The sequence below is a fragment of the Heteronotia binoei genome, chromosome 2 (assembly GCF_032191835.1).
Source record: "Heteronotia binoei isolate CCM8104 ecotype False Entrance Well chromosome 2, APGP_CSIRO_Hbin_v1, whole genome shotgun sequence".
NCBI lineage: Eukaryota > Metazoa > Chordata > Lepidosauria > Squamata > Gekkonidae > Heteronotia > Heteronotia binoei.
Window position 1 is genome coordinate 91,291,880 of NC_083224.1, and position 21,795 is coordinate 91,313,674.

Sequence of the window (21,795 nt, forward strand, 5' to 3'; positions counted from 1 at the left end):
CCTGAAGCATTTTATAAAAAAGATATTATGGATGCCATATCCTCCCTAAAGCAGGAAATTGGTTTGCTAGCAGAGTTAATACAGAACAAAGTGGAAATCTTTATTTTAAAACACAGTGAAATTGAAAATCTACATGAGTGGAGCGAAGAAGGGATCCCAGTGATGTCTACAGAGATGAGAGAGGTGGATAAAGATCCGGTGGGAAAGGAGTTGGAAAAAAATAAAAAAGGAGACATTGTGCGTAGTAACAAAAAGGAGGTGAAAATCAAGCTTGATTATAGTTTTTGCAGGAGGAAGTGACGGCGTGGAGACTTCACCGCTTTTAATACAACAGATGCATATTCTAAATGGAGAAAAGGCTGGCTACTTAAGAAAATCAAGTCCTGGAAAACTTTTAAAAAGAAGGGATTATAAACTGATGCTCTTTCTTGTAACTGATTATCATAGAATTAATAAAAAGGAACTGATGTGTGGCCATGAAACAGATTGAAAATGGCAAACAAGATTTCTGGAGACATATAGCTTTGAAATGGCAAATGAGACTTTTAATCTGATTGTTTCTCTGCTGTCTGTTATTTTCATTTATGGATTGTATAGGCCGTTTTTCTCTTCCTTAGACATTCTACTCTTTTTATAAAGTTAAATGGAGCAATTTAACAGGGAGTGGGTTATAGAGAATGTATGATTTTAACAGATATAGTTTCCCAAAAAGTTTAATGAAGTTAAATATTTAAGTATTTAATCTAGATAAATGATTAATTTGGGCCAATTTATAATAAGGTAGACAACACAGGTATTCGAAAATTTTAAAGTTCTGCTCTTGGTTATTCTTTTAGAAATAGTGAAACAGATAAAGTATTTGTTTTATAGTGGAACAGATAAACTATTTGCTAGGTTTTATTTTGGTCTTGTGTTATTTTTATTGCCATTTCTTTTTTGGTTGGAAATAATTAAGATAATTAGGGTTTGTAGAATCTTTTGGGCTCAAGTGCCGTGTTCTACTGGAGAAAGTTTTTCTTCCAGACGTTTCGTTCTCGGCTGCGGAGAACATCCTCAGTGGCGTTGCAACCGGAGCAGGTGCTCTGACCTTCTTGGCTGCTGTGCATTGAGTGAGGCCAGGGTTGCTGGAGAGCTGCTATTTCTAGGCTGGAGGGGGTGTGGTGAAAGGGCAATAGGTTTGTGGATGTGCCCATTGTTTGGTGGGGCTTCCTGGAAGGGTAGTGATAAGGAAACTGGCTGTTGAATGTGACCATTGTTCTGTGTTGATTGCTGGGAGGGTTGGAAGGGGTGTGAAGAAAAGGGAGATTATTGTTGACTGTGCTGATTGTTCTGTGAATTTCTGCAATTTATAGTCTGCAGGGTGTTTTGCAAAGCTGGATACCAAGATTGGTAGATGGAAATGCCTTCTTCCTTTCTGTTAAAGTTGTGCTTGTGTTTGTAAATCTCAATAGCTTCTCTGTTCAGGCGGGTATGATAATGTGAGGCCGTAGAAAGGACTTCAGTTCTTTCAAAGCGGATGATGTGGTCTCCTTCTTGAAGTGCATGAACAGAGAAGCTATTGAGATTTACAAACACCAGCACAACTTTTAACAGAAAGGAAGAAGGCATTTCCATCCCTTTTCCTTTATATTGAAACTTAATAAAAATTTAAAAACCAAAGCAGCAAGGGAATGCACAACTGCACCCTCACAAACAGCAGTTCCATCACCACTACCACCATCCTGCAGCTCACTGGGAAAAGGCACCACGTGGCAAATAGGTGTGAGTTTGAGTCCCAATGAGAGAGATGCTGACCAGAAGGCAAAGTTCACCTTTTGCCCCAACAGCAAAACAGGAGGGATGGGCTCAAACTCGTACACTTAAGAGCGGTTTGCTAACCAGACAGATGAAAACTATAAGACACAGTATAAGGAATGAGGCATCTTTGCTGTCAAAAGAACTCAGGTGAAGCAGGGCAAGGGAAGACTGTAGAGATGGACATGGTGCAATGGAAAAGCACAGACGTAGCATATTCAAGGCCCCCAGTTCAGTTCCCACATAAGCCCTGCAGCAGTCCAGTTGGACTCCGGATCACATGTGAGATTTGGCCCCATCAAACATTGGGGTGGGGGGAGAGAATTGGATCTCTCATGCTGATTAGCAGCTCCACATGCCCATCAAGCACCATCTGCCTCCTGTGCTTCTGAGACTGGTTGCTTCCTCTTTGCTTCTTTATGGCTTATCAGATGCCAGCAGTGCTGTGGGGCTGCAAGCAACCTGGAGATCCTTCTTCTCTCTCTTGCAAGAGCATATCCATCTGCACTCACCGCAACCCCCTCCTGGCATTAGGTCCAAGCTGAAGGCAGCTGAGGTTAGAAATAAGCAGGAGGCAGAACCAAGCCTATTCTGTTGAACCCCAGTTAAGCAGAGACACAGCTAAAGAGTGGTTTATGCATTTATTGAACAGCACGAGGAACACTGAAACAAAGTCAGAGGACTAGGGCTGCCATCCCTCTCATTCTAGTAAAGGCTTCTGTGCCTTTGCAAATTTCACTGACACACCACAGAGTCACAGGTAGAGTTGTATCAATCACTACATGCTCATGAGTGGGGAAAGCATGCCAATCAAGCGGGAGCTGAGCTGGAGCAAGAGAGTTGGTAACCCACACCAGAGCAGCCAAATGGACAATCATCACTGCAGCTGTCCATCAAGCTGTTGCCTTGGTAGGTGGTCGACATCACAGTGGGAATACAGTCATTCCTGACCCCTGCCCTGTTGAGTTGCTGCCTGCACAGGATCCAAAGAGACAGAAGGAGAGCAATAAGAAATGTTCCACAGAAACGGGAAGAGCTCCAATGGTCTGCATATGGTGCTCTAGCATGCTCACAGCTCCGCCCTCCCCACATTGGAGAGGGTCCCCAAACATTGGGCTCCCCTGGTGGAGTATATAGTGTAACCACTGAGACATCACATACCCATTCCTTGTAGTGAACTCTGGTGGAAATGAGCCTGCCCTGTCTGCTTAGGTTGCTCCACAGAGCTCTGAACCTGCAAGACAAATGGCTTAATCAGCAGTAGCACAGATCAGAGTGTAGTGGCTGGGAGTCACCAGCCTCTGCTTGTGGGGACAGGGGTGACTCTGACATGATGTCATGGTGGCTGCACAGTACTGGAATACCAGCACATCTGCACAAAACACCCAGCACTGTACATAGTTATTGGCTGCAAACCACAATTGCAGGAGTCACACTTGTTACACAGAGTAGATATGGAGTGGGAGGAAGGGAAGATGGTTGCAGCAGTCCCATTTTGAGGCAGGGGGTCCCTCTCGCTTACCTTTGTGGAGGGGTATCTTGTCCTTGCATATGTACACCCATGAGGGACAGCAGGGTTTCCCTTTGGCGTCTGTATCCTGAGCTGGAGTATCTGTAAGGGTTCTCAACAGAGTAGTGTGAGGCAAATATAGCAATATTTATTCTGGTTGTTTGGGCTCAGACAGCTTTTGTTTTGCAAAGTACCTCTTCTGTGAGGTTCCTGCCACCAAAGTCTCCCATTCTGTGATCTAAGTGTGCATCCCAGGAGCCACAGTGGTATAGCCCCATGCCACACACTCTAAACTCAGAGCCATGGGTGGCTCAACTGAGGCCACATTTGACTGCCTTGAAGGACTGCAATGGCTTAGTTGGTATCTTGAGTGGCACTGGTGTGTGTTTCTCTTGCATAGGCTACTGTGGGATGTCTTTGAGTTATGCTAAAGTTTTCAGTGGCATAGCATTGTGCCAGCTTTGGGGTGTGCCAAGAGCTGGAAAGGATGGCAACTTTGCTCATGGCATGCTCCTAATGGTTGCCTAATTCTACATTGTGTAGGAATTACACCACTGTGGTGTCATGGTGGCAGTATGGCCAGTTGCCAGCATACACCAACTAGGGCTTAGTTGCCCTGTTAAATCTGAGCTTATGACAAGGGCTTTAAATTGCCTTTAAAAATTGGTGAGCTTCTAACTTAAGAAGGTTTCTGGCTCATGAAAGCTTATGCCATAATAAATGTGTTTGCCTTTAAGATGCCAGAAGAAGGGCTGGTTGCAAAGAAGATGCAGAAGAAAGGGTGTCCAACATGCAGCACAGGGACCAAATCAGGCCTCCAGAGGACTCCTATCACTGCCCCCCCCCCGTCTGCTTCCTTCTCCCTCTCTCCTGCTTCCTTTTGCATCACAGCTTGCTTTACCAGACTTGCTCAATTGCACAGCAGAGCTACTGAGCCAAGCCTCTCTTCCTTCTATTGGCTGAGGATCCTCACCTCCTGGTCTCCTGGGGAAGGAAGGAAAAAGCCTTAGCTTCCTTTGCCCGGTACTCTGGATTGCATGGGAGAGATATAAAGAAAGAATCACTAAGATCAACAAGTGCTAATGTTTTAAGTATGTTTTATTTTAAGTTTTTTTAAAAAGAAATAATTGTGTTTGTATCCTTTATAAAGTTCATATCTGAGCTACCTGGCATTACATTTTATGACACATATGGCCTGGTCCAACAAGATCTCATTTTTGTCAGATCTCATAAGTTTGACACCCCTGCAATAGGTCAACACAGTTATTCTTCTGGAATGGTGGTAGATTTTGACCTTATGGTATAGAAGTGTATGGAAAAGATTTTATCATATTTGTCTGATGAAGTAAGGATGTATGTGCAAGAATTAAAGCAGCATGAACTGGTATGATTTTAAAATACGTGAATTGTCACTTATATACACCCTAAGACAAGTTACTCTGTAAATACCAAATGTAGTAAGAATCTATGAGTTGCAGTGGAGAAGCTATTAGTTATGGATATTGTTTTAATTTAACATTATGATGTGTTAGGCTGTATCTGCACTCCTGCAAATCTGCTGGTCCTATGTACTTTTGATTTTCATTCGACCCCTTATATCTGTCTGCAGGACAATGAGATTTAGGTATGACAATACAATGGTAGAATCATCAGGAGCGCTAATAGAGGAGCACTGAAGCATAGGCATATATTAGAACTATTGACACATCCACACATTCTTTGCACTTCAGTCAAAGTATTTAGCATCAATGACTGAGATATTTTAATTACAGAAGGGTCCAGGTCTGGTATCTCCAGCAAAAGGGTTTCATACAGCTGGTGTTGGGAAAGGCCAGTCTCTAAGACTCTGGAGAGCCACTGCTAGTTACAATAAACAATACTGGGCTAGATGGGTCAGCTATCTAACTCAGGGCCGGATCTAGTGGGGGGGGGCAGAGGGGGGTGCTTGTCCCGGGCACCAACGGAGGGGGGGCGCCAAATTGGGTATGGAGTCTATTATATTCTATGGGACCATAAGATAGAAAGGCCAATAAGGGGGTGTCATTTTTTAATTTTGCCCCCCCTCAAAAAACATGTAGATCTGGTCCTTATCTGACTTAGTATGTCATATGTAATATGTAGCACTGTCGGGGAATCCCCACTCTTTCTTACACACATGGATGCTGCTGACCAGTGGTATAATCCCACAATATTGAACCATGTGGACAGGACCAGTAGTTTGCATCTTTCCCAGTCAGCCAATCAGAAGTAGCTCACACACTTCTTGAAAGCAGGCCACAGTTTTGGAGAGCAGGGAGGGAGAAAATGGTCTTTAGTTATGTGCCATTCCAGAGGCTGGCAGTACTTCAAAAGATGGAGAAGTCTGAGATTTGTGCTGCTAAGCAGTAAGCCAGTGGTCTATCTAGAATCTCACAGCCAAACCCCCTAAAGCAGCTAACTCTGTGTTGTTGTCTCTCCCCAACTCACATGATGATTAAAAAAAAAACCAGCATCAAAGGGGCAAACTTACTATGAAGCAGAGTCATTGAGCTGGTACTCTGCTGCCCGGTCAAAGCAGACCTGAACACCTGAATCTTTCCAGAGCCTCTTTATACATTCCACTAGCTCTTTAGGCATAGTTCCTTCTTCAATGGAGTCAGCCAAGTTGAACAGCAGTCGTCCATCATCCTTTAAAGAGACAAAACATGGAAGAGAACTATGTTGCCTTGGGGACTTGAGGAATGGGATTCAACTGACCCTTTTCTGTGCCATCAGGATTAGTTCTTTTTTTCCAATAAGGCATTCATATTCCACCCCTCCCTTGTTAACTTGGAAAGTGAGAGCTGTCAGGGAATCCAGCAAACTGATAGAGGAACCCTAAGCAGGTTTACTTAGGTCTATTCAGTGAGGCTTACCCCCAGGAAAAGACTGCACTGTAAATGCAGCAAAACAAAGCACACAGAAAAGACACACAAGGAACATCAAATATCTAAAAAGTTATAAGGAAGAGCTGTGTTAAATTAAGAGCAAGAACAGCTGAAAGGACAATAGGACCAATAAACCAGTAAATCAGCTCTGAGCTTGACATGCAGAAACTGTTGGCTTACCACTGTGAAATCTTCTATGATGAGTATAGACACAAATAACAATCTGTTGGGAATGGTTTGAATCTAGAAATTCTTGCCATAAGTATGCTTCTACCTTTCTCCTGAAATGGACACACATTTGTGTACTTCCATCCTGGTACAATCTTGGCATGATCAACGACAATCTTTCCAAGAATGTCTACACCCCAAAGCACAGTTTGCTGGTGGCTTGGTACCTTTACACTTACACCACACTGTGTCTTCATACACGGGTGCTATGTTCCCACTACTAATTCTATCAACTGTGAATGGCCTAGGTGTCCCTTCAGAAACAAAAGAGGCTCAATATTAGGAAGAACTTCCTGACTGTTAGAGCGGTTCCTCAGTGGAACAGGCTTCCTTGGGAGGTGGTGGGCTCTCCTTCCTTGGAGGTTTTTAAACAGAGGCTAGATGGCCATCTGACAGCAATGAGGATCCTGTGAATTTAGGGGGAGGTATTTGTAAGTTTCCTGCATTGTGAAGGGGGTTGGACTAGATGATCCTGGAGGTACCTTCCAACTCTATGATTCTAGGTCTTTTCTGATATTGTAATTTTGAACTCTTGTGAATTCATGCTCACAAAACACTCTCTTTAACCACCAGGTGGCAATGTACAATAGCTACTTCAGCTTGAGGAACCCTTGAGACTACCCATTTAAAAAGAATGTTCAGTATATTCCATTACAATCACTGATTTCCTAAATTTCACTAGCTGGATGTCAGGATATTCCATCCATCCAGTGACAACTATTAGTTTCTGGAAATATTTCTTGGGCATATAGACAAGGAGCTGTCATAGGTTTTCCGGTAACAATGACATGTATGAGAGAGGTTTATATTTTTCATAAATATGGTAAGCAATATATTGGCCTTGAATATGAAGAAGGCAACTGTAATAGATACTTGTCCTTTGCTGACATCAAAACAGCTACTGTTTGTAGGGTCTGATCAGGACATGAACATTTTTTGTTGTCTCTATAGAAGATTTAAACTGCTTTCAGAGTGACAAATGCTTTACCCTTCACTTGCAGGTACCACAGTTGGACTAAGGAAAACATGCTGGAATTGGGAATAGTAACACTCACTGCTCGGGCTGAGTCACCATAATCTATCCCCAAAGTGATCATGGCTCTGATGATGGCCAGAATGGACTGCAGTATGTTGCCATATATGACAGATATGAACTCCATACATTCTTCTTTTGAGTAACCATCTTGATGGATAATCCTGTGGAAAAATGGAAGCATCCTTAGGAGAAATATAGCTATTGAGGGCCTGTGCAAACAGAACAAAGGGTTGTAATTGAAAGGGAGTTAGGAATAAATTTTAACTTTCCTCCATTGTGGGCAATGACTGTCCCTCAAAAACTCTAAATCTGCTCAGCTAGTCTACACTGGCACATGTCCTCTCCCCATTTTTTCCTAGCACCTTGTTTTAACCACTTGGGATGAATCCATAGCGGCAAATAGCTTGTTCTTTCTAACACTTTGCTGCAGGGCTATGAAATTATCACAATTTTAAAAATTAGATTTACAAGTCAAAACTAATTAGCCACTCAAGAGTTGGGAATCTGTAAAAACTTAAGATCTGAAGTGTATCAGCTTTTCAGCACTGGTTAGTGTTAGAATGGGATGTACCCATCCCCCAGAAGAGCTTGCATTTTTCTGCTGATAATTTGGTGTTTAAAATCTAATTATCATAGGAAGACCCAGCTGTAGTTAAAAGCATCCCAGATAAAACAGCACTAAGGGTACAGTAATAGTACTGTCTCCATCTTTATTATGCTTTCAACAATTCATTGGTGCACATATTTCACAAGGCACCACGGCTTAGAAACATACCATTCTGGATTTGGTCAGACTCTAGACTTACAGATTTATTCTGGGAGTTATTTCAATCATATGCTGGGGAATTGCTGCTGTTCAGTCAATGTGTACTCTGTAGTATGGAAAAAGAATTTGTTCTTCATCCTGTTCAGAAGCAGTTTATGGAAGCAAGCAGGTGCTTCTTGTTTTCCTAGCTTGGTTTAACTAAGTGCTATTTATATTTGTGTTTTAAACCTTCTGTAATCTGTTTAAGTTATTTGCCTTGGTCCACATCCTGTTGCCAGCAACACTGAAATGCTGCAAGAGGCGGATGTAGGGCAGGCACCGAGAAAGAAAAGGCTGAAGATCATGAACATCTCTTTTCTGCAAAATGGTACTCACTTCATCTGTTTGACAATGGTGCTCTTGCCAGACTCGCCAGCACCTGGAAGGAATAAAAGGAAATTGATTTATGCCAGAATATTGAAAGAGGGAGAGAGAAAGACTGGCTATTTACTAACAAATAGACAAGGAATATTTTCCCTAGATGACTGTATTTATTTTGCTTCTGGAATTTTTTCTGATTATCAGGTTCACAGCACTTTGGTTATTGCATGGTTGGCTCAGGCAAAGAGCTGCTGTTGCAAGTGGCTTGTTCATGTGTGTAGTGTAAACTTGGAATATCCTATGAAGGAGGAGCAGTAATCTTGCATATATTTCCTCCTCTGACATTCCAGTGCTTAAGGAGTAGAAATTTTTTTGAGTCCAGCAGCACCTTTAAGACCAGCAGTTTTATTCAAGGTATAAACTTTTGTGTGTGTGCACACTTCTTCAGATACCTTAAGGAGATAAACTATTAGCATGTGCCATTAACTGTTTGAACAGCATCTTCTCTATCTTTTAAACCAGCTCCTTTGGTGACTATTACTTGAAATTAAAACTATGTTGCTTGCAGGAGCTTTGTGGGGCTGCAAATGTGACTAGACACATTAAATGGCTATTCTTTGCTTGTCACATATGATGCGCCTTCTGAAAATTAAAGGTTGTAATCTCATCCACATAACTCATATTTTTCATTTGATAATCCAGAATATTGGATTGGATTCCACCTAACATTTCTGTGTGCCCAGAGGAGGGCAATTTTTCCCAGTTCCCACTGCAGACCTCTGACTCCACCTAGGTATCTCTCTGGGGCTCCCCCACTCCCAGGAGCAAAGCAGCATTTCAGGTGTATTTTGTATCTGCAGTTGAAGGATGTTCTTCTTCAGCAAAGGGAAATCCTTCTATTCATGGACATTTAGAACAGATGCAAGCCACTGAATGCAATGGAAAGTATAAGATGATAGAGGCTGAGATCTGGAGAAAGAGAGATATGGGGTAGGAGATTGGTTTAGCCAAGGTGAGGGTCTGAATGATGTGAAGCACACTCCTGGGTCTGAGGCAGGAGACACGGAAACACCTTGCAATACTCTCTCACTCTCCATCTGGGGGGGGGGGGTGTCCTTTCCTAGTTTCTAAGTACAGTAATGGGGCAATCCTTGGGCTCAAGCTTCAGGCCTGATCCCAGACAATGGTGAGGGTGGAGGCTGGCTAAGTGGTGAGAGCAGGGCAACTGCTCAGGTCTAGCAGTACTCTTAGTCATTATCTGTGTTTAAATGTTCTAGGCTGCGCCCTACCACTACAGTGACTTCCAGTGGCAAGCACTGATAAGAACCTGGCTCAACTCAAGGCTTGTCTAAGTCTATGTGACTTTATTTATATTAAGTATGTTACTGGAGCTGACTGCAAAACATGCTATTATGACAATATGCATTGTTGCCATTTAATAATTTTCCTCTCTATGTCATTTTTCTTAAGGGTTGCTTTCATATATTGGGCCCAGTCTCCACAGAACTGCTTATACTGCTTCAGATCACGTTGTTAATGCTGCCCTGTGTACGAAGGGGAAAAAAAGTATCTCACAAGTGGGAAAGTATCACTGTAAGTACATCTCTCTGATGGGTTAGCTTTTACTTGCATGGAGTTACTTTCTATAGGCGAACGCTGAAGAATGTCATCAATTGCCTGTACAAAAGTGTTGTCCTTTTCTCTTCCACTTAGTCCTGCTACACTGCATACATTAACCAAGGCAGGCCAGATGTTGGGAACTCACAGCATGTATATGTTGAAACCAGGGTTGCCAACTCTGAATTGGGGAAACTGAGGATAAAGCATGGTGATGGTGCGATTTGGGGAGAGGAGAGACCAAATGCCATAGAGTCCTCTCTCCAGGGGAAGTGATCTCTGTAGTCCGGAGATCACCTGTAATTTTGGGAAATCTCCACATTACACCTGGAGGTTGGTAACTCTACAATAAACACTACTTTCATGGCCATTGGATCAATTTTTTTTTTACTCTATTGGCCAGAATAAAGAGTAGGGGGAGCTCATTGCTTTTTAATGAGCACTTAGGAAATTCCATATCTTCCTGTTTTCTAACTATGAGGCCTACACAACCTTTTTAGAATGTGAAAACCTGGCCCACATTCTTCTTACCCTAAATACAGTCCAGACTCTATCTGAGCATCTTGTGGACAGCCTGAGCTTTGGGTAATGCATGCGAATTATAACCAGTGCTCTTGTGCCACTTCACATAGTAACACAGGGCTGCCAACTATGCATTGGGAAATACCTAGGGTTGCCAGCCTCCAGGTGGGGCCTGGAGATCTCCCACTTTTACGACTAATCTCCAGCTGACAGAGATCAGCTCCCCTGCAGAAAATGGCTGCTTTGAAGGATAGATTCTATGGCATTGTACCATGCTGAAGCTCCTCCCCTCCTCAAACCGTGCCCTTTCCTAGATCCACCCCCAAAGCCTTCAGATATTTTCCCCTCTCCAGACCTGGCAACCCTAGAAATACTTGGAGATTTGGTGGGAGGGGGGTGGAGCCAGGAAAGGATAGGGTTTGGGAAAGGGAGGGTATAATGCTATAGTGTCCATCCTCCAAAGCAGCCTTTCCCCCCCAGAAGAATTGAGCTCTGTTGGCTGGATATAAATTGTTATTACAGGAGATCTCCAGGCCCCACCTGGAGACTGGCAACTCTTGATTTCTGACTAGGCTTTGTCAGATACTGCCTACAATAGTTTATGCTAAAATAAAAATGTGTTAGTACTATTTTAAGGTGCTACAGCAATCCTGTTTCCGTTTGCTGCAACAAACTGCTCATTTGAAATTAATAGAACTGTTGCTCATTTGGAATTATTACCTTGGGAACTCTGATAACTTTATTGTCACCAGGGCTTTTTTTTTGAGCAGGAATGCACAGGAACACAGTTCTGGCTGGCTTGCCACCAGTGGGTGTGGCCTGGTATGCAAATGTTCCTGCAGGGCTTTATAAAATAATGGTGACATCAGGAGTGTGGCCTAATATGAAAATAAGTTCCTGCTGGGCCTTTTCTTTTTAAAAAAGCCCTGATTGTCACTGTTTCCTTCAGATGTCTAACCCTTTCTGTCTCCAAATGGAGAATGAGGCCATGTCCCCTAAAAGATGCTGGAAACATATCTGTTCTTTATTATACATGGCCATGGTCTCCATACTGACACAACACTGATGATAGTTCAGTGTTAAATACATTTTAGTTATTTTTGGAATGTTCAGTACTATTTGAGTATCCTGAAAAATATGTTAGAAGGACATTTATTTAAAACACATCTCTCACCTTTAGCTAAAAGCTCATGAGTCAACACATATCATTTTAAAAGTTAAAAAAAAATTAAACTAAGGGGAAAAGGCACAAGTTAAGAGTGAACAGCTACAGTAAAAAAAGCAAAGCAATAAAAAACCCCTAATGCTAAAACCAGGAAAGTAATACATTAGCACAGACAGTTGGAAGGTTGTGTATGTGGTTTTTTTTTAAATAACTACAATTATTATTGTTACTACCACTGCTGTGGCTGCTGCCACCATCTTTGAGAACATTAATTCTTTTGAAATGCAGTATTCTTTATGTGGACTGCAGCATTCACAACAGCAAAGAACAGGAATTGCTGTGGGAGTTGGTAAGATACAGTCTAAGTGAAGCAAAGCAGCCAGTTACTAAGGATGTTGCCATGGGAATAGAACTGGAGACAGGACAGATCAGTATGTTGCACCTCCCCATGCTGGGCTTAGCAAGCAGCGACACAATCTCTTCCATATAACAAACCCTTCTGTTTGTTTTAATACTTGAGTGTTTTGTTTCTAAAGCTCCTCAAGTTTCTTCCTACACTGATCCTTTCTATAGTATTGTGAATCAGCTGCTTAGGGGACAAGAGTTCAAAGTGATGTGGATTTAATGTTCTTGGTGTTATTTACAGCCCACACTTTGCTGTTTTTGTTTATTAGTTAGTTTGGGGGGGGGGGAGGTTGCAATAGGGAAAAGGGACTGAATAGATCCACACAGCTTTCCTTTGTTTATACCTCATTTCTACATCTTCCTGTGTTGATTCCTTTCTTGCCCCCAAAGTAGAGAAGACAGCAAGTCACTTGCATCTGAAAGTGTTCAGTGAACTATGACTACAGGACTATCATGAGCACCTATTGGACAATGCCTGTTTTGTCATCTATAATGACAAGACACATGGCTACTTTATAGGTAGGGTTGCCAAGTCCAATTCAAAAAATATCTGGGGACTTTGGGGGTGGAGCCAGGAGACTTTGGGGGTGGAGCCATAAGCAAAGTTGTGACAAGCACAACTGAAGTCCAAAGGGAGTTCTGGCCATCACATTTAAAGGAACCGCACAGCTTTTAAATGCCTTCCCTACATTAGAAATAATGAAGGATAGGGGCACCTTCTTTTGGGTCCCCCTGGTACAATCTATTTGAAACTTGAAGCGCATTTGGAAGAGAGTCATTAGATGCTATGGTAAAAATTTGGTGCCTCTACCTCAAAAAACAGCCCCTCCAGAGCCCCAGATATCCCCAGATAAATTTTCCATTATTCCCTATGGGAATCAATCTCCATAGGGAATAATGAAGTGCCCAGCAGACATTTCCCTCCCCCCACCCCCGTTTCTGAGGACTCTGAAGCGGGGGAGGACCTGCTCCCACCTGGGGATTGAGCAACCCATAAAGGGCAACGCGGATAATAGAGCAGGAAATTAAGGTAATAAACCTCCGCAAAACCCAGCCTCAAATTGCCAAATGCCGATACCAAATAAATACAAATACTAGAAATTTATATTCAGTTGTGCAAAAGCATTCCATATATAAATGGCAAATAAAGAACATAAACCTTCATCCAAAGTCATTTACAGACAAATCAATGTCCAGGAAATTCCAAAAGATGGATGAAGGCAGAAATTCAAGCGGTCAAGTCTTTCATGAAGAACAATGCTTCCAGAAGAAGTTTTTTTGCATTGAAGAATTTCAAATAGAGAACGATGCTCCAAAGAACTTATCCTTTTGGAACGCGATGCATTAGTACTTTGGTCCCATGTTTCGCACTTGCTGCTACAAATCTCACAATTGACCATACCTTGTGAGATTTGTTGTAAGCAGCAGCATCGAGATGTAATGAATTTGTTAGAAGCTTGTAGAAGCAAGTGCAAAACATGGGACCAAAGTACTACCGCGTTGTGTTCCAAAACTTATGTGCCTTGCTGTACAAAAGGATAAGTTCTTTGGAGCATCGTTCTCTATTTGAAATTCTTCAATGCAAAAAAACTTCTTCTGGAAGCATTGTTCTTCATGAAAGACTTGACCGTTTGAATTTCTGCCTTCATCCATCCTTTGGAATTTCCTGGACATTGATTTGTCTGTAAATGACTTTGGATGAAGGTTTATGTTCTTTATTTGCCATTTATATATAGAATGCTTTTGCATAATTGAATATAAATTTCTAGTATTTGCATAGCACCTTAATTGTAATGGTTTTAATTAATTAATTAATCAGTTAATTAATTTAATGTGTTTTATTGTATAATGTATTACTGTAATCATGGCACTTTCCATGTCTGTGAGCCGCCCTGAGCCTGCCTTGGCGGGGAGGGCGGGATATAAATAAAAATAATAATAATAATAATTATTATTATTATTATTAATTTGGTATTAGTATTGGGCAATTTGAGGCTGGGGTTTGCAGAGGTTTATTACCTTAATTTCCTGCCCACCTAGGGACTGGCATCTCTACTCACAAGTTGCTGAACTTCTAACTTCTTCAAAGTAACACGGAGCAACTGACCTCCGGAGGTGGAAAGGCTGGTGGGGGCTGTGGGGGTGGGGCTTCCCCCTGCCGGCCAGCTGACTGGGAGCGGGAAGAAGCCTGGGAAAGCGGGAGAACCCCTGCTGGGACCTGGGGATTGACAAGTCTATTTATAGGTACCATTTCAGGCTTGGGGAGAGGTCAAGATTCACAGGGGGATTAAAAGGCCAACTCTGAAAGTGTAATTCTCCCCCTTCCTTCCAAAAATTAGTACAGTTTAAGATGGTTGCTCGTTAAGTTTTTATACCATATGGCAGGGGTCCCCAACCTTTTTGAGCCTGTGGGTACCTCTAAACGTCTGACATAGTGTGGTGGGAACACCTGCCACAAAATGGCTGCTGCAGGAAATGGAAGAGGCCACAAAATGGCTGCCACATCTTCTCTTCAGTCACACAGTGAAGATTGTTGTGCTATGCTGCCAAAGCAATGTTTTTAAAAACTGGCACAGCCAATCAAATCTCCAATAGCTAGTCAGAAGCCTTGCTGGGAAAAGTCTCACATGGCCCTGGCCCACTGCCTAAAAATATTTGGTGGGCACCAGAAAAGGTTTTAGTGGGCACCATGGTATCCGTGGGCACAGGTTGGGTTGCCAATCCCCAGGTGGGGACAGGGGATCATCCCGTTTGGAGGCCCCCCTCCCACTTCAGGATCATCAGAAAGTTGGGGGAGGGGAGAGAAATGTCTGCTGGGAACTCTATTGTTTCCTATGGAGACTGATTCTCATAGAAAATAATGGAGAATTGATCTGTGGGTATCTGGGGATCTGAGGGGGCTGTTTGTTGAGGTAGATGCACCAATTTTTTAGTATAGCATCCAGTGTCTCTTCCCAAAATACCCCCCACGTTTCAAAAAGATTGGACCAGGGTGTCCAATTCTATGAACCCCCAAAGAAGGTGCCCCTATCCTTCATTATTTCCTATGGATGGAAGGCATTTTAAAAGATGTGCGGTCCCTTTAAATGTGATGGCCAGAACTCCCTTCAGAGTTCAATCGTGCTTGTCACACCCTTGCTCCTGACTCAACCCCCAAAGTCTCCAGATATTTCTTGAATTGGACTTGGCAGCCCGAGGCACAGGTGACCCCTACCATATAGAAACCAGAGATACAGGTTATTCCTCATGCAGTAGTTTGAAAGAAAGGAGATCATCATGTCTCATGCCTAAAAGTGACCAGTCACCACTGTTCAGCACCCATTTCTCTCCCCCAGTTTGTAACACTTGGTTTATTTTTTAAAGTTTATATTTATTTGATTGTTTTACGAGAACGATATTTATTTGATTGTTTTACGAGATTGTTTTACGAGAACGATTAAGTGGGGGTGTTCACATATCCTTTACAAATTGTAAGCATGTCTACTCCTTCCACAACCCAGCAATTGCCCTGCAATTTTGTACATTTTTAAACTTAGCATCCTTCTCTTCTCCAGCATGAAAGTACCGTACATATTATCCATGACCTCTACAGTTCTATTTTTTGTAAGTAGGAATAGGGCTCCTTCAGCCCTTCTGTTACATGAAGAGTTATGGGGCTTTAGTGCTTGCAAGGAGTACAGTCCATGGTCAGATCTCTTTAGGGTCTATTTTTAAAAGTTAAAAGCAGCCATGGTGGGGGTCCATTGGAGACTGGGGCCATGGCACTGGGCGAAGTCTAACATAATCTTTCACATCCATGGGATCACTTCTGGAATGGTTTCCATAGCTTGTTGGAATGTGTGCTTTACATATTTTTTACAGTCTGTCAGGTAAGCTGATCTATCCAGGAACATCGTTTCAGAGGGTTAGGACTGCCAATACCCAGTTGGGGGCAGAGGATTCCCTGGTCTGAAGGCCCTCCCCCACTTCAGGGTAATCAGAAAGCAGGGAGGGGGAGGGAAATGTCTGCTGGGCACTCCATTATACCCTATGGAGACCAATTCCCATAGGGTATAATAGAGAATTGATCTATGAGTATCTGGGGCTCTGGAGGGGATTTTTCTGAGATAAAGGCACTAAATTTTCCGTACAGCATCCAGTGCCTCTCCTCAAAACATCTCCCAAGTTTCAAAAAGTTTGAACTAGGGGATCAAATCCTATGAGCCCCAAAAGAAGGTGCCCATATTCTTCATTAATGGAGGGAAGGCATTTAAAAGGTGTGTGATCCCTTTAAATGTGATTGCCAGAACTCCCTTCAATCGTGCTTGTCACACCCTTGCTCCTAGCTCCATCCCCAAAGTCTTCCGGCTCCACTCCCAAAGTCTCCAGATATTTATTGAGTCAGACCTGGCAACCCTACATAGGGTAGCCATTTTGGTCTCAAGTAGCACCCAAAAGAACGACAAGATTTTGGGGGTATGAGCTTTTGAGACAAAGCTTTTGGGCTATATACTTACGAGAGTCAAAGTTGTATCTAATGAAGGGAGTTTTGTCTCTTGAAAGCTTATACCCCAAAAATCTTGTTGGTCTCAGGTACTATTGGACTTGAATTTAGCTGATCTATCTAGGAACCCTGGATCTATCTAGCAAGTTGTATGTATCATACATTTGAATTTGAATCACTAATCCACAACAATCATTCCCAAAATCATCTCACTGAAATACAATATTAAAATAGGACTGGAACAAAAACAGTCTAACATAAGAACTGTCTAGGCCAGTTTTCCATTGTATGAAGACTAGACATTGCTAAGGAGTAAGTGGTAGATTTTTGCAGCATAATTCAACCATACCCAATTCTGCACCACCAGTTTTAATGAGAACTAACTAAGCCAAGGCAATATGGGACCAAAGTGGGCCTGGGCCCTTAAATGTAGTATTGTGGCAACATTGACTGTTTCCTTGCCTTTTTTTTTTTAAAAAAAAGTCTATTTACATACAACAGTATGCTCATCATTGCCAAATTGATTCACACTTTAGCTATGCTAATGGGCCTTCTTATTTTACACTGAAGTGACAGATATTTGCATTCTAGGTATGCTAGCTGGTTTCCTCAAATCTCTCAGCCTTTCTTAACACTGCTTTCTACTTTCCTTCCCCTTCAGTCTTCTCCAGCATCCATGGTGTGTTTTTTCATCTCATCACTTAAAGCTGCTTATCCCAAAACAGGAAACTGCTTAGAGTTAGAACTTTATCACTCTGATCCCAGCCTCTCTGCTGTCACCTGGATGAACCCTTGACATGTTGAACAGAGGTAGGTGAGTACATGCTACTTGCTACATGGCTGCAGACACTCTATGGGTTATCTGAACTACACACATCTCTATTCATTGGGAAAGTGTTATCTCAATAAACTATTCTATAAAAGGAAGTGATAACATAAGAAAGTGTCTCCAGGCCCCAAAAGGCCTCTCACAGTTCTCTGAATCATTGTGGTTTCCAATTCTTCAACCTTAGTGCTATTAAATAAAAGGGAAGTAATACTCAACATCCTTTCCAAAATTACTTTTGTTTTAGTTTTATCTCCAGAGTCAGGGTGGATGAACAGGCTTTCTGACCTTGTTCTGCCCCTCTTGTACAAACATCTTGGAAACTTTGCCCTCACTAATCCATTTTCTAGATTAGTTAAAGGAAATTGTGACCAAAGTTTAATATCAGCTAAATTTCATATGTGCTGAGGTTAGATGCACAGGAGAATGCATGCTGATAACAATGCTACATGCCCTGGCAGGGCTGGATCTAGGGGTGGGGGCAGAGGGGGGGCACCAAATTGGGTATGGAGTCCATTGTATTCTATGGGACCATAAGATAGAATGGCCCATAAAGGGAAGTCATTTTTTAATTTTGCCCCTCCTCAAAAAACATGTAGATCCAGTCCTGTGTCCTGGTTTGTATTTGTAAGGGCAGTAGCCATAAAAGCAGCAGAGCATAATGGCCGGCTTTGGAGAAGAAGAAAAACAACTCCAGAACACTAACCTATGTGGGGTAGTGATTAGTGTGTCAGACTATGATTTGAGAGATCCAGGTTCAAATACCCAATGAGCTATGAAGCTCATTGGATGACCTTGGACAAGTCACTCACCCTCAGTCTAATCTACCCCATAGGATAGTTGTGAAGATAAGGTAGAGGGGGTGAGAACCATCTATGCTCCCTGAAGGATACAAATGTGATAAGCCCTTCACCACCACATCTTCCAGTGCTCTTCTTATGTTCTAATTGCAAGTGATTAAAAAAGCAGGTATAAAGGCCCTAAAGAGGACAAACGCCAAACTCTCAACTTATCCCAGTTTGTGTACAAAGAAAGCAGTGCTGGAAGCAAGCAGTACATTTACCATTTTAAAAAATTCCACCGAGGACAACAACCTCCAATGCAACAGCAACGTAATATAATAAAAGCCTATGAATTTCTATGCTTTGTTGTAAAATAATGCTCAATTTTTGCTAAAAAGAACATTTTGCAGTCATCCGCTTTTTGAACACCACACAGGCCCAAGGATCTGGAATAACTACTTCATTCATACAAACATTGACTCCCTATTTCATTAAAACCTCAGTCTCCTTTGTTTTTCAATGGTTCCTATGGACTTGTAGACAGTCAGGTGTATTGCTTAAATAGCAGATCCATTTGGCAAATCCATTTATGGATTCTTAAAGCCTTTATTCTGGGCATATAAAACTTATTTTCTTCTGTGAGGGAACAGGAAACCATCTCAAAATAAAGTCTTGCCTTTCGCACCAAGAAATCAACCCAATAAATCCACCACCTTTACTTGTGAAATGAAATGTTTAGTGCTAAAGAGAGTGTTTTGTAGGTGGGCTGCATCTTTCTTCTCCTTCAGGCATCATCCCTTCTTGGAAATGTTTAATCTCTTTTGATAATCATGGTGCCCCAGATTGCTTTGCAGAAGAGGGTGTTTGTGACCTTTTGTTACACCAAATGAGCTAAATTATCTGTGTCCTTGCTAATCGGCTGACTTAAGAAGTCATCAAGCTAATGAGAAACCATCTGGTGCTACTTAGGAAGAGAGGCCACAGCAAGTTGTTTTTTTAAATGTTATTGTTCAGTCCTGTGTAAGATGAAAAGAAAACCCCACCTTGCTCAATCTGCTTATTCTCTACTTTCATTTTTTTTTTTTTGCATCTACACTCGTCTGTTGCTTGGCAGAAAACCACCATTTCTTGTCTACTGACCCTAGTTAGCAGTCACCTTGGAAAACAACATATCAGTACATGGATCTATTCATTCCATGTGTTCCATGGATACATCAGAACTGAAAAGCAACTCAGAGTTGTTGGGCTTTTTTTTTTCCTTTTTAAACCGCTGGTACCTTACTGAGATTAAATACTGTCCTATCCCATTAATTGTCGGTATAGATTTGCTAGGATCTCTTTTTAGGATTTTTCATAGGTTATGTGTATACTGAAGGAATGAATGGAAGAGCAGACATCTTTTACCACTCATTTTGCTCATGAATGGAGATTCTCTTGCAGCCCCCTCCCCTTGCAAGAGTCAAAGGTATTTCCCTAAGGGTAACCAGCCCTTTGAAGCACACCTACCTAGTAGTAGCAGCTTGACTGTCTTTGCCTCCTTGTCTGCATCTTCTTGTAGCTTTTTTTCCAGTTCCTTGGACCTCTTCTCCTCAGCACTTGCTCCACTCCCCATCTCACCTTCTTTTTGTTCTTCTTTTCCTCCTCCTTTTATTTTTCTTTTTTTCCTTCCTCTTCCTCCTCCTTCTTTGGTTTCTCTGACTCCTTTAACACTGTTTCTGTTTCTTCCAGCTCTTCTGACAGTTGACTCACCCTTCCTTGGGCAGGGAGGATAAGAGAGACCAAAATAAAACTTCTATGCTGAATCCCCTCGTGTCATAAAGAAGGTGCACTGCAGAGCTGACTTCCCCAGAGCTCTGTACAGAAAGCCTGCTGGTCCAGGAGTTCTAAGAAGGTGGAAAGCCTTTCACCTTGCTGTTCCTCCCCTTTCCACCCTTTAATTCTTCACGGATAACCCAATTTTGTTATGATGGATTGAGGACTTTTTATCTTACCACGTGATCTGGGAAATCCAATTATAAAGGCCCAAGATGGCAGAGATTAGTGACTGGCAAGCAAGAACATTGAACTCAAGTGGTGGAGGCTATGTGGTATGAAGAAGATGGTTATGTAACATTATAATGAGTTGAAACGGTCTTCCCGACCTACATACATAGCAAGGAATCCTAGTACTGACAATATTCTGAATCCTACTGGATGAGGATATGGTGCTGCTGCTCCTTCTTCTGTTCTTCCTGTTCCTCTGTTAGGGAATGCTTAAAGTTAGTGGGGCAGGTAGCTTATGAATAAGTTCAAATCAAATGTATAGGTTAGTCCTCTTTTTGGCAGATGCAGTGTGGTATCCCCATCAGGTGCAGTCTAGGAACTATGCTGATGACATAATCAAAATACACACAGAATTTGATGCAGCTATTTATGTTCCCTTGCTACTCTTTTCTTCGTGAAGTCATACAAAGATGTACCCTCTAGCATTTCAGAGACAAAAACCAGGGATGTCCAAATAACTTTCCAATTCGCTCTTACTAAGGATTACAGCCTGAGCTTTCCTTTGCTCTTACACATTGCTGGAAGCCCTACTCTACCTTCTTTATACAGTGCACATGATCTTTGGTAGCTGATTTCCACTGATTAGAAAAGCCAGAGAAGTGTTTGTTCTTTTAGTCAATGATTAACTAGGAAATCATAATTGTCCTACAATAGGTTGTAAAGAGTTCAAAATATATCTCAGCAGTTGCAGTATTTGAAAGGGCAGACTGTGCACTGCATGTTGCCTTAGTGTTCATGTCTGCAGATTTCTATGCAGGTGCACCAAACATGAGATGCATCCAGTTTGGTGCACATCCAGGGAAGGGGGTACCTGCGTTGCAAATCCAAACTCAAAAGCCATATAATACGGCTTATAAAGTCTAACCAAGGGGAGTGGGAAGACTAACCCACTCAGAGGGGTGGGGGGTTGCAGTGGTCTACCATGATTCCATCCATATATTGAGATGCTATTCCAATGATATGAAGTTTGAGCTGAGACCTGTTTAAAGAATAAGATTAACGCCTTGGTGATGTTCACATTTGATGCATATGGTGAGTGTGAAAAGAGGGGTTTTTTTTAATTTTGTTGTTACTCTGTATGTTAGCATGCTAATACTGGAGAGAATGTATATGATTACTTCACTCTAGAAACTGGGCAGTCTTCAATATTGTGGAAGATTATCCAATTTTGAAATGTGGAATCTACCTGTCCTGGGAACTACATAGAAAACTTTTGTAGAAGAGATTGTCCTATTGAAATTATGGACTGCTTTTATGGGATTAATATTTGGAGTTTTGAAAAGAAATAATGTTGAATGTACCCTATGTAACATCATGATATGATGAATTGTGAGAACTTTTCTGAAGAGATT

The 21,795-nt window shown here is 42.0% G+C and overlaps 1 protein-coding gene across 1 annotated transcript in view; it reads right to left on the reverse strand.

Annotated features, from left to right (window-relative positions):
• The window catches only part of GNAT2 (G protein subunit alpha transducin 2), a 37,635-nt gene extending 17,336 nt beyond the window's left edge, over window positions 1-20,299 (reverse strand). Inside the window, exons 1-4 of the mRNA XM_060231598.1 lie at window positions 19,907-20,299; window positions 8,616-8,658; window positions 7,494-7,635; window positions 5,814-5,971 (exon numbers count right to left, since the gene is read on the reverse strand). Of these exons, the coding sequence (XP_060087581.1) occupies window positions 5,814-5,971; window positions 7,494-7,635; window positions 8,616-8,658; window positions 19,907-20,012 (449 nt within the window). The 5' untranslated portion in view covers window positions 20,013-20,299. The remainder of the gene's footprint in view (window positions 1-5,813; window positions 5,972-7,493; window positions 7,636-8,615; window positions 8,659-19,906) is intronic.
• Window positions 20,300-21,795: the final 1,496 nt, after the last annotated feature.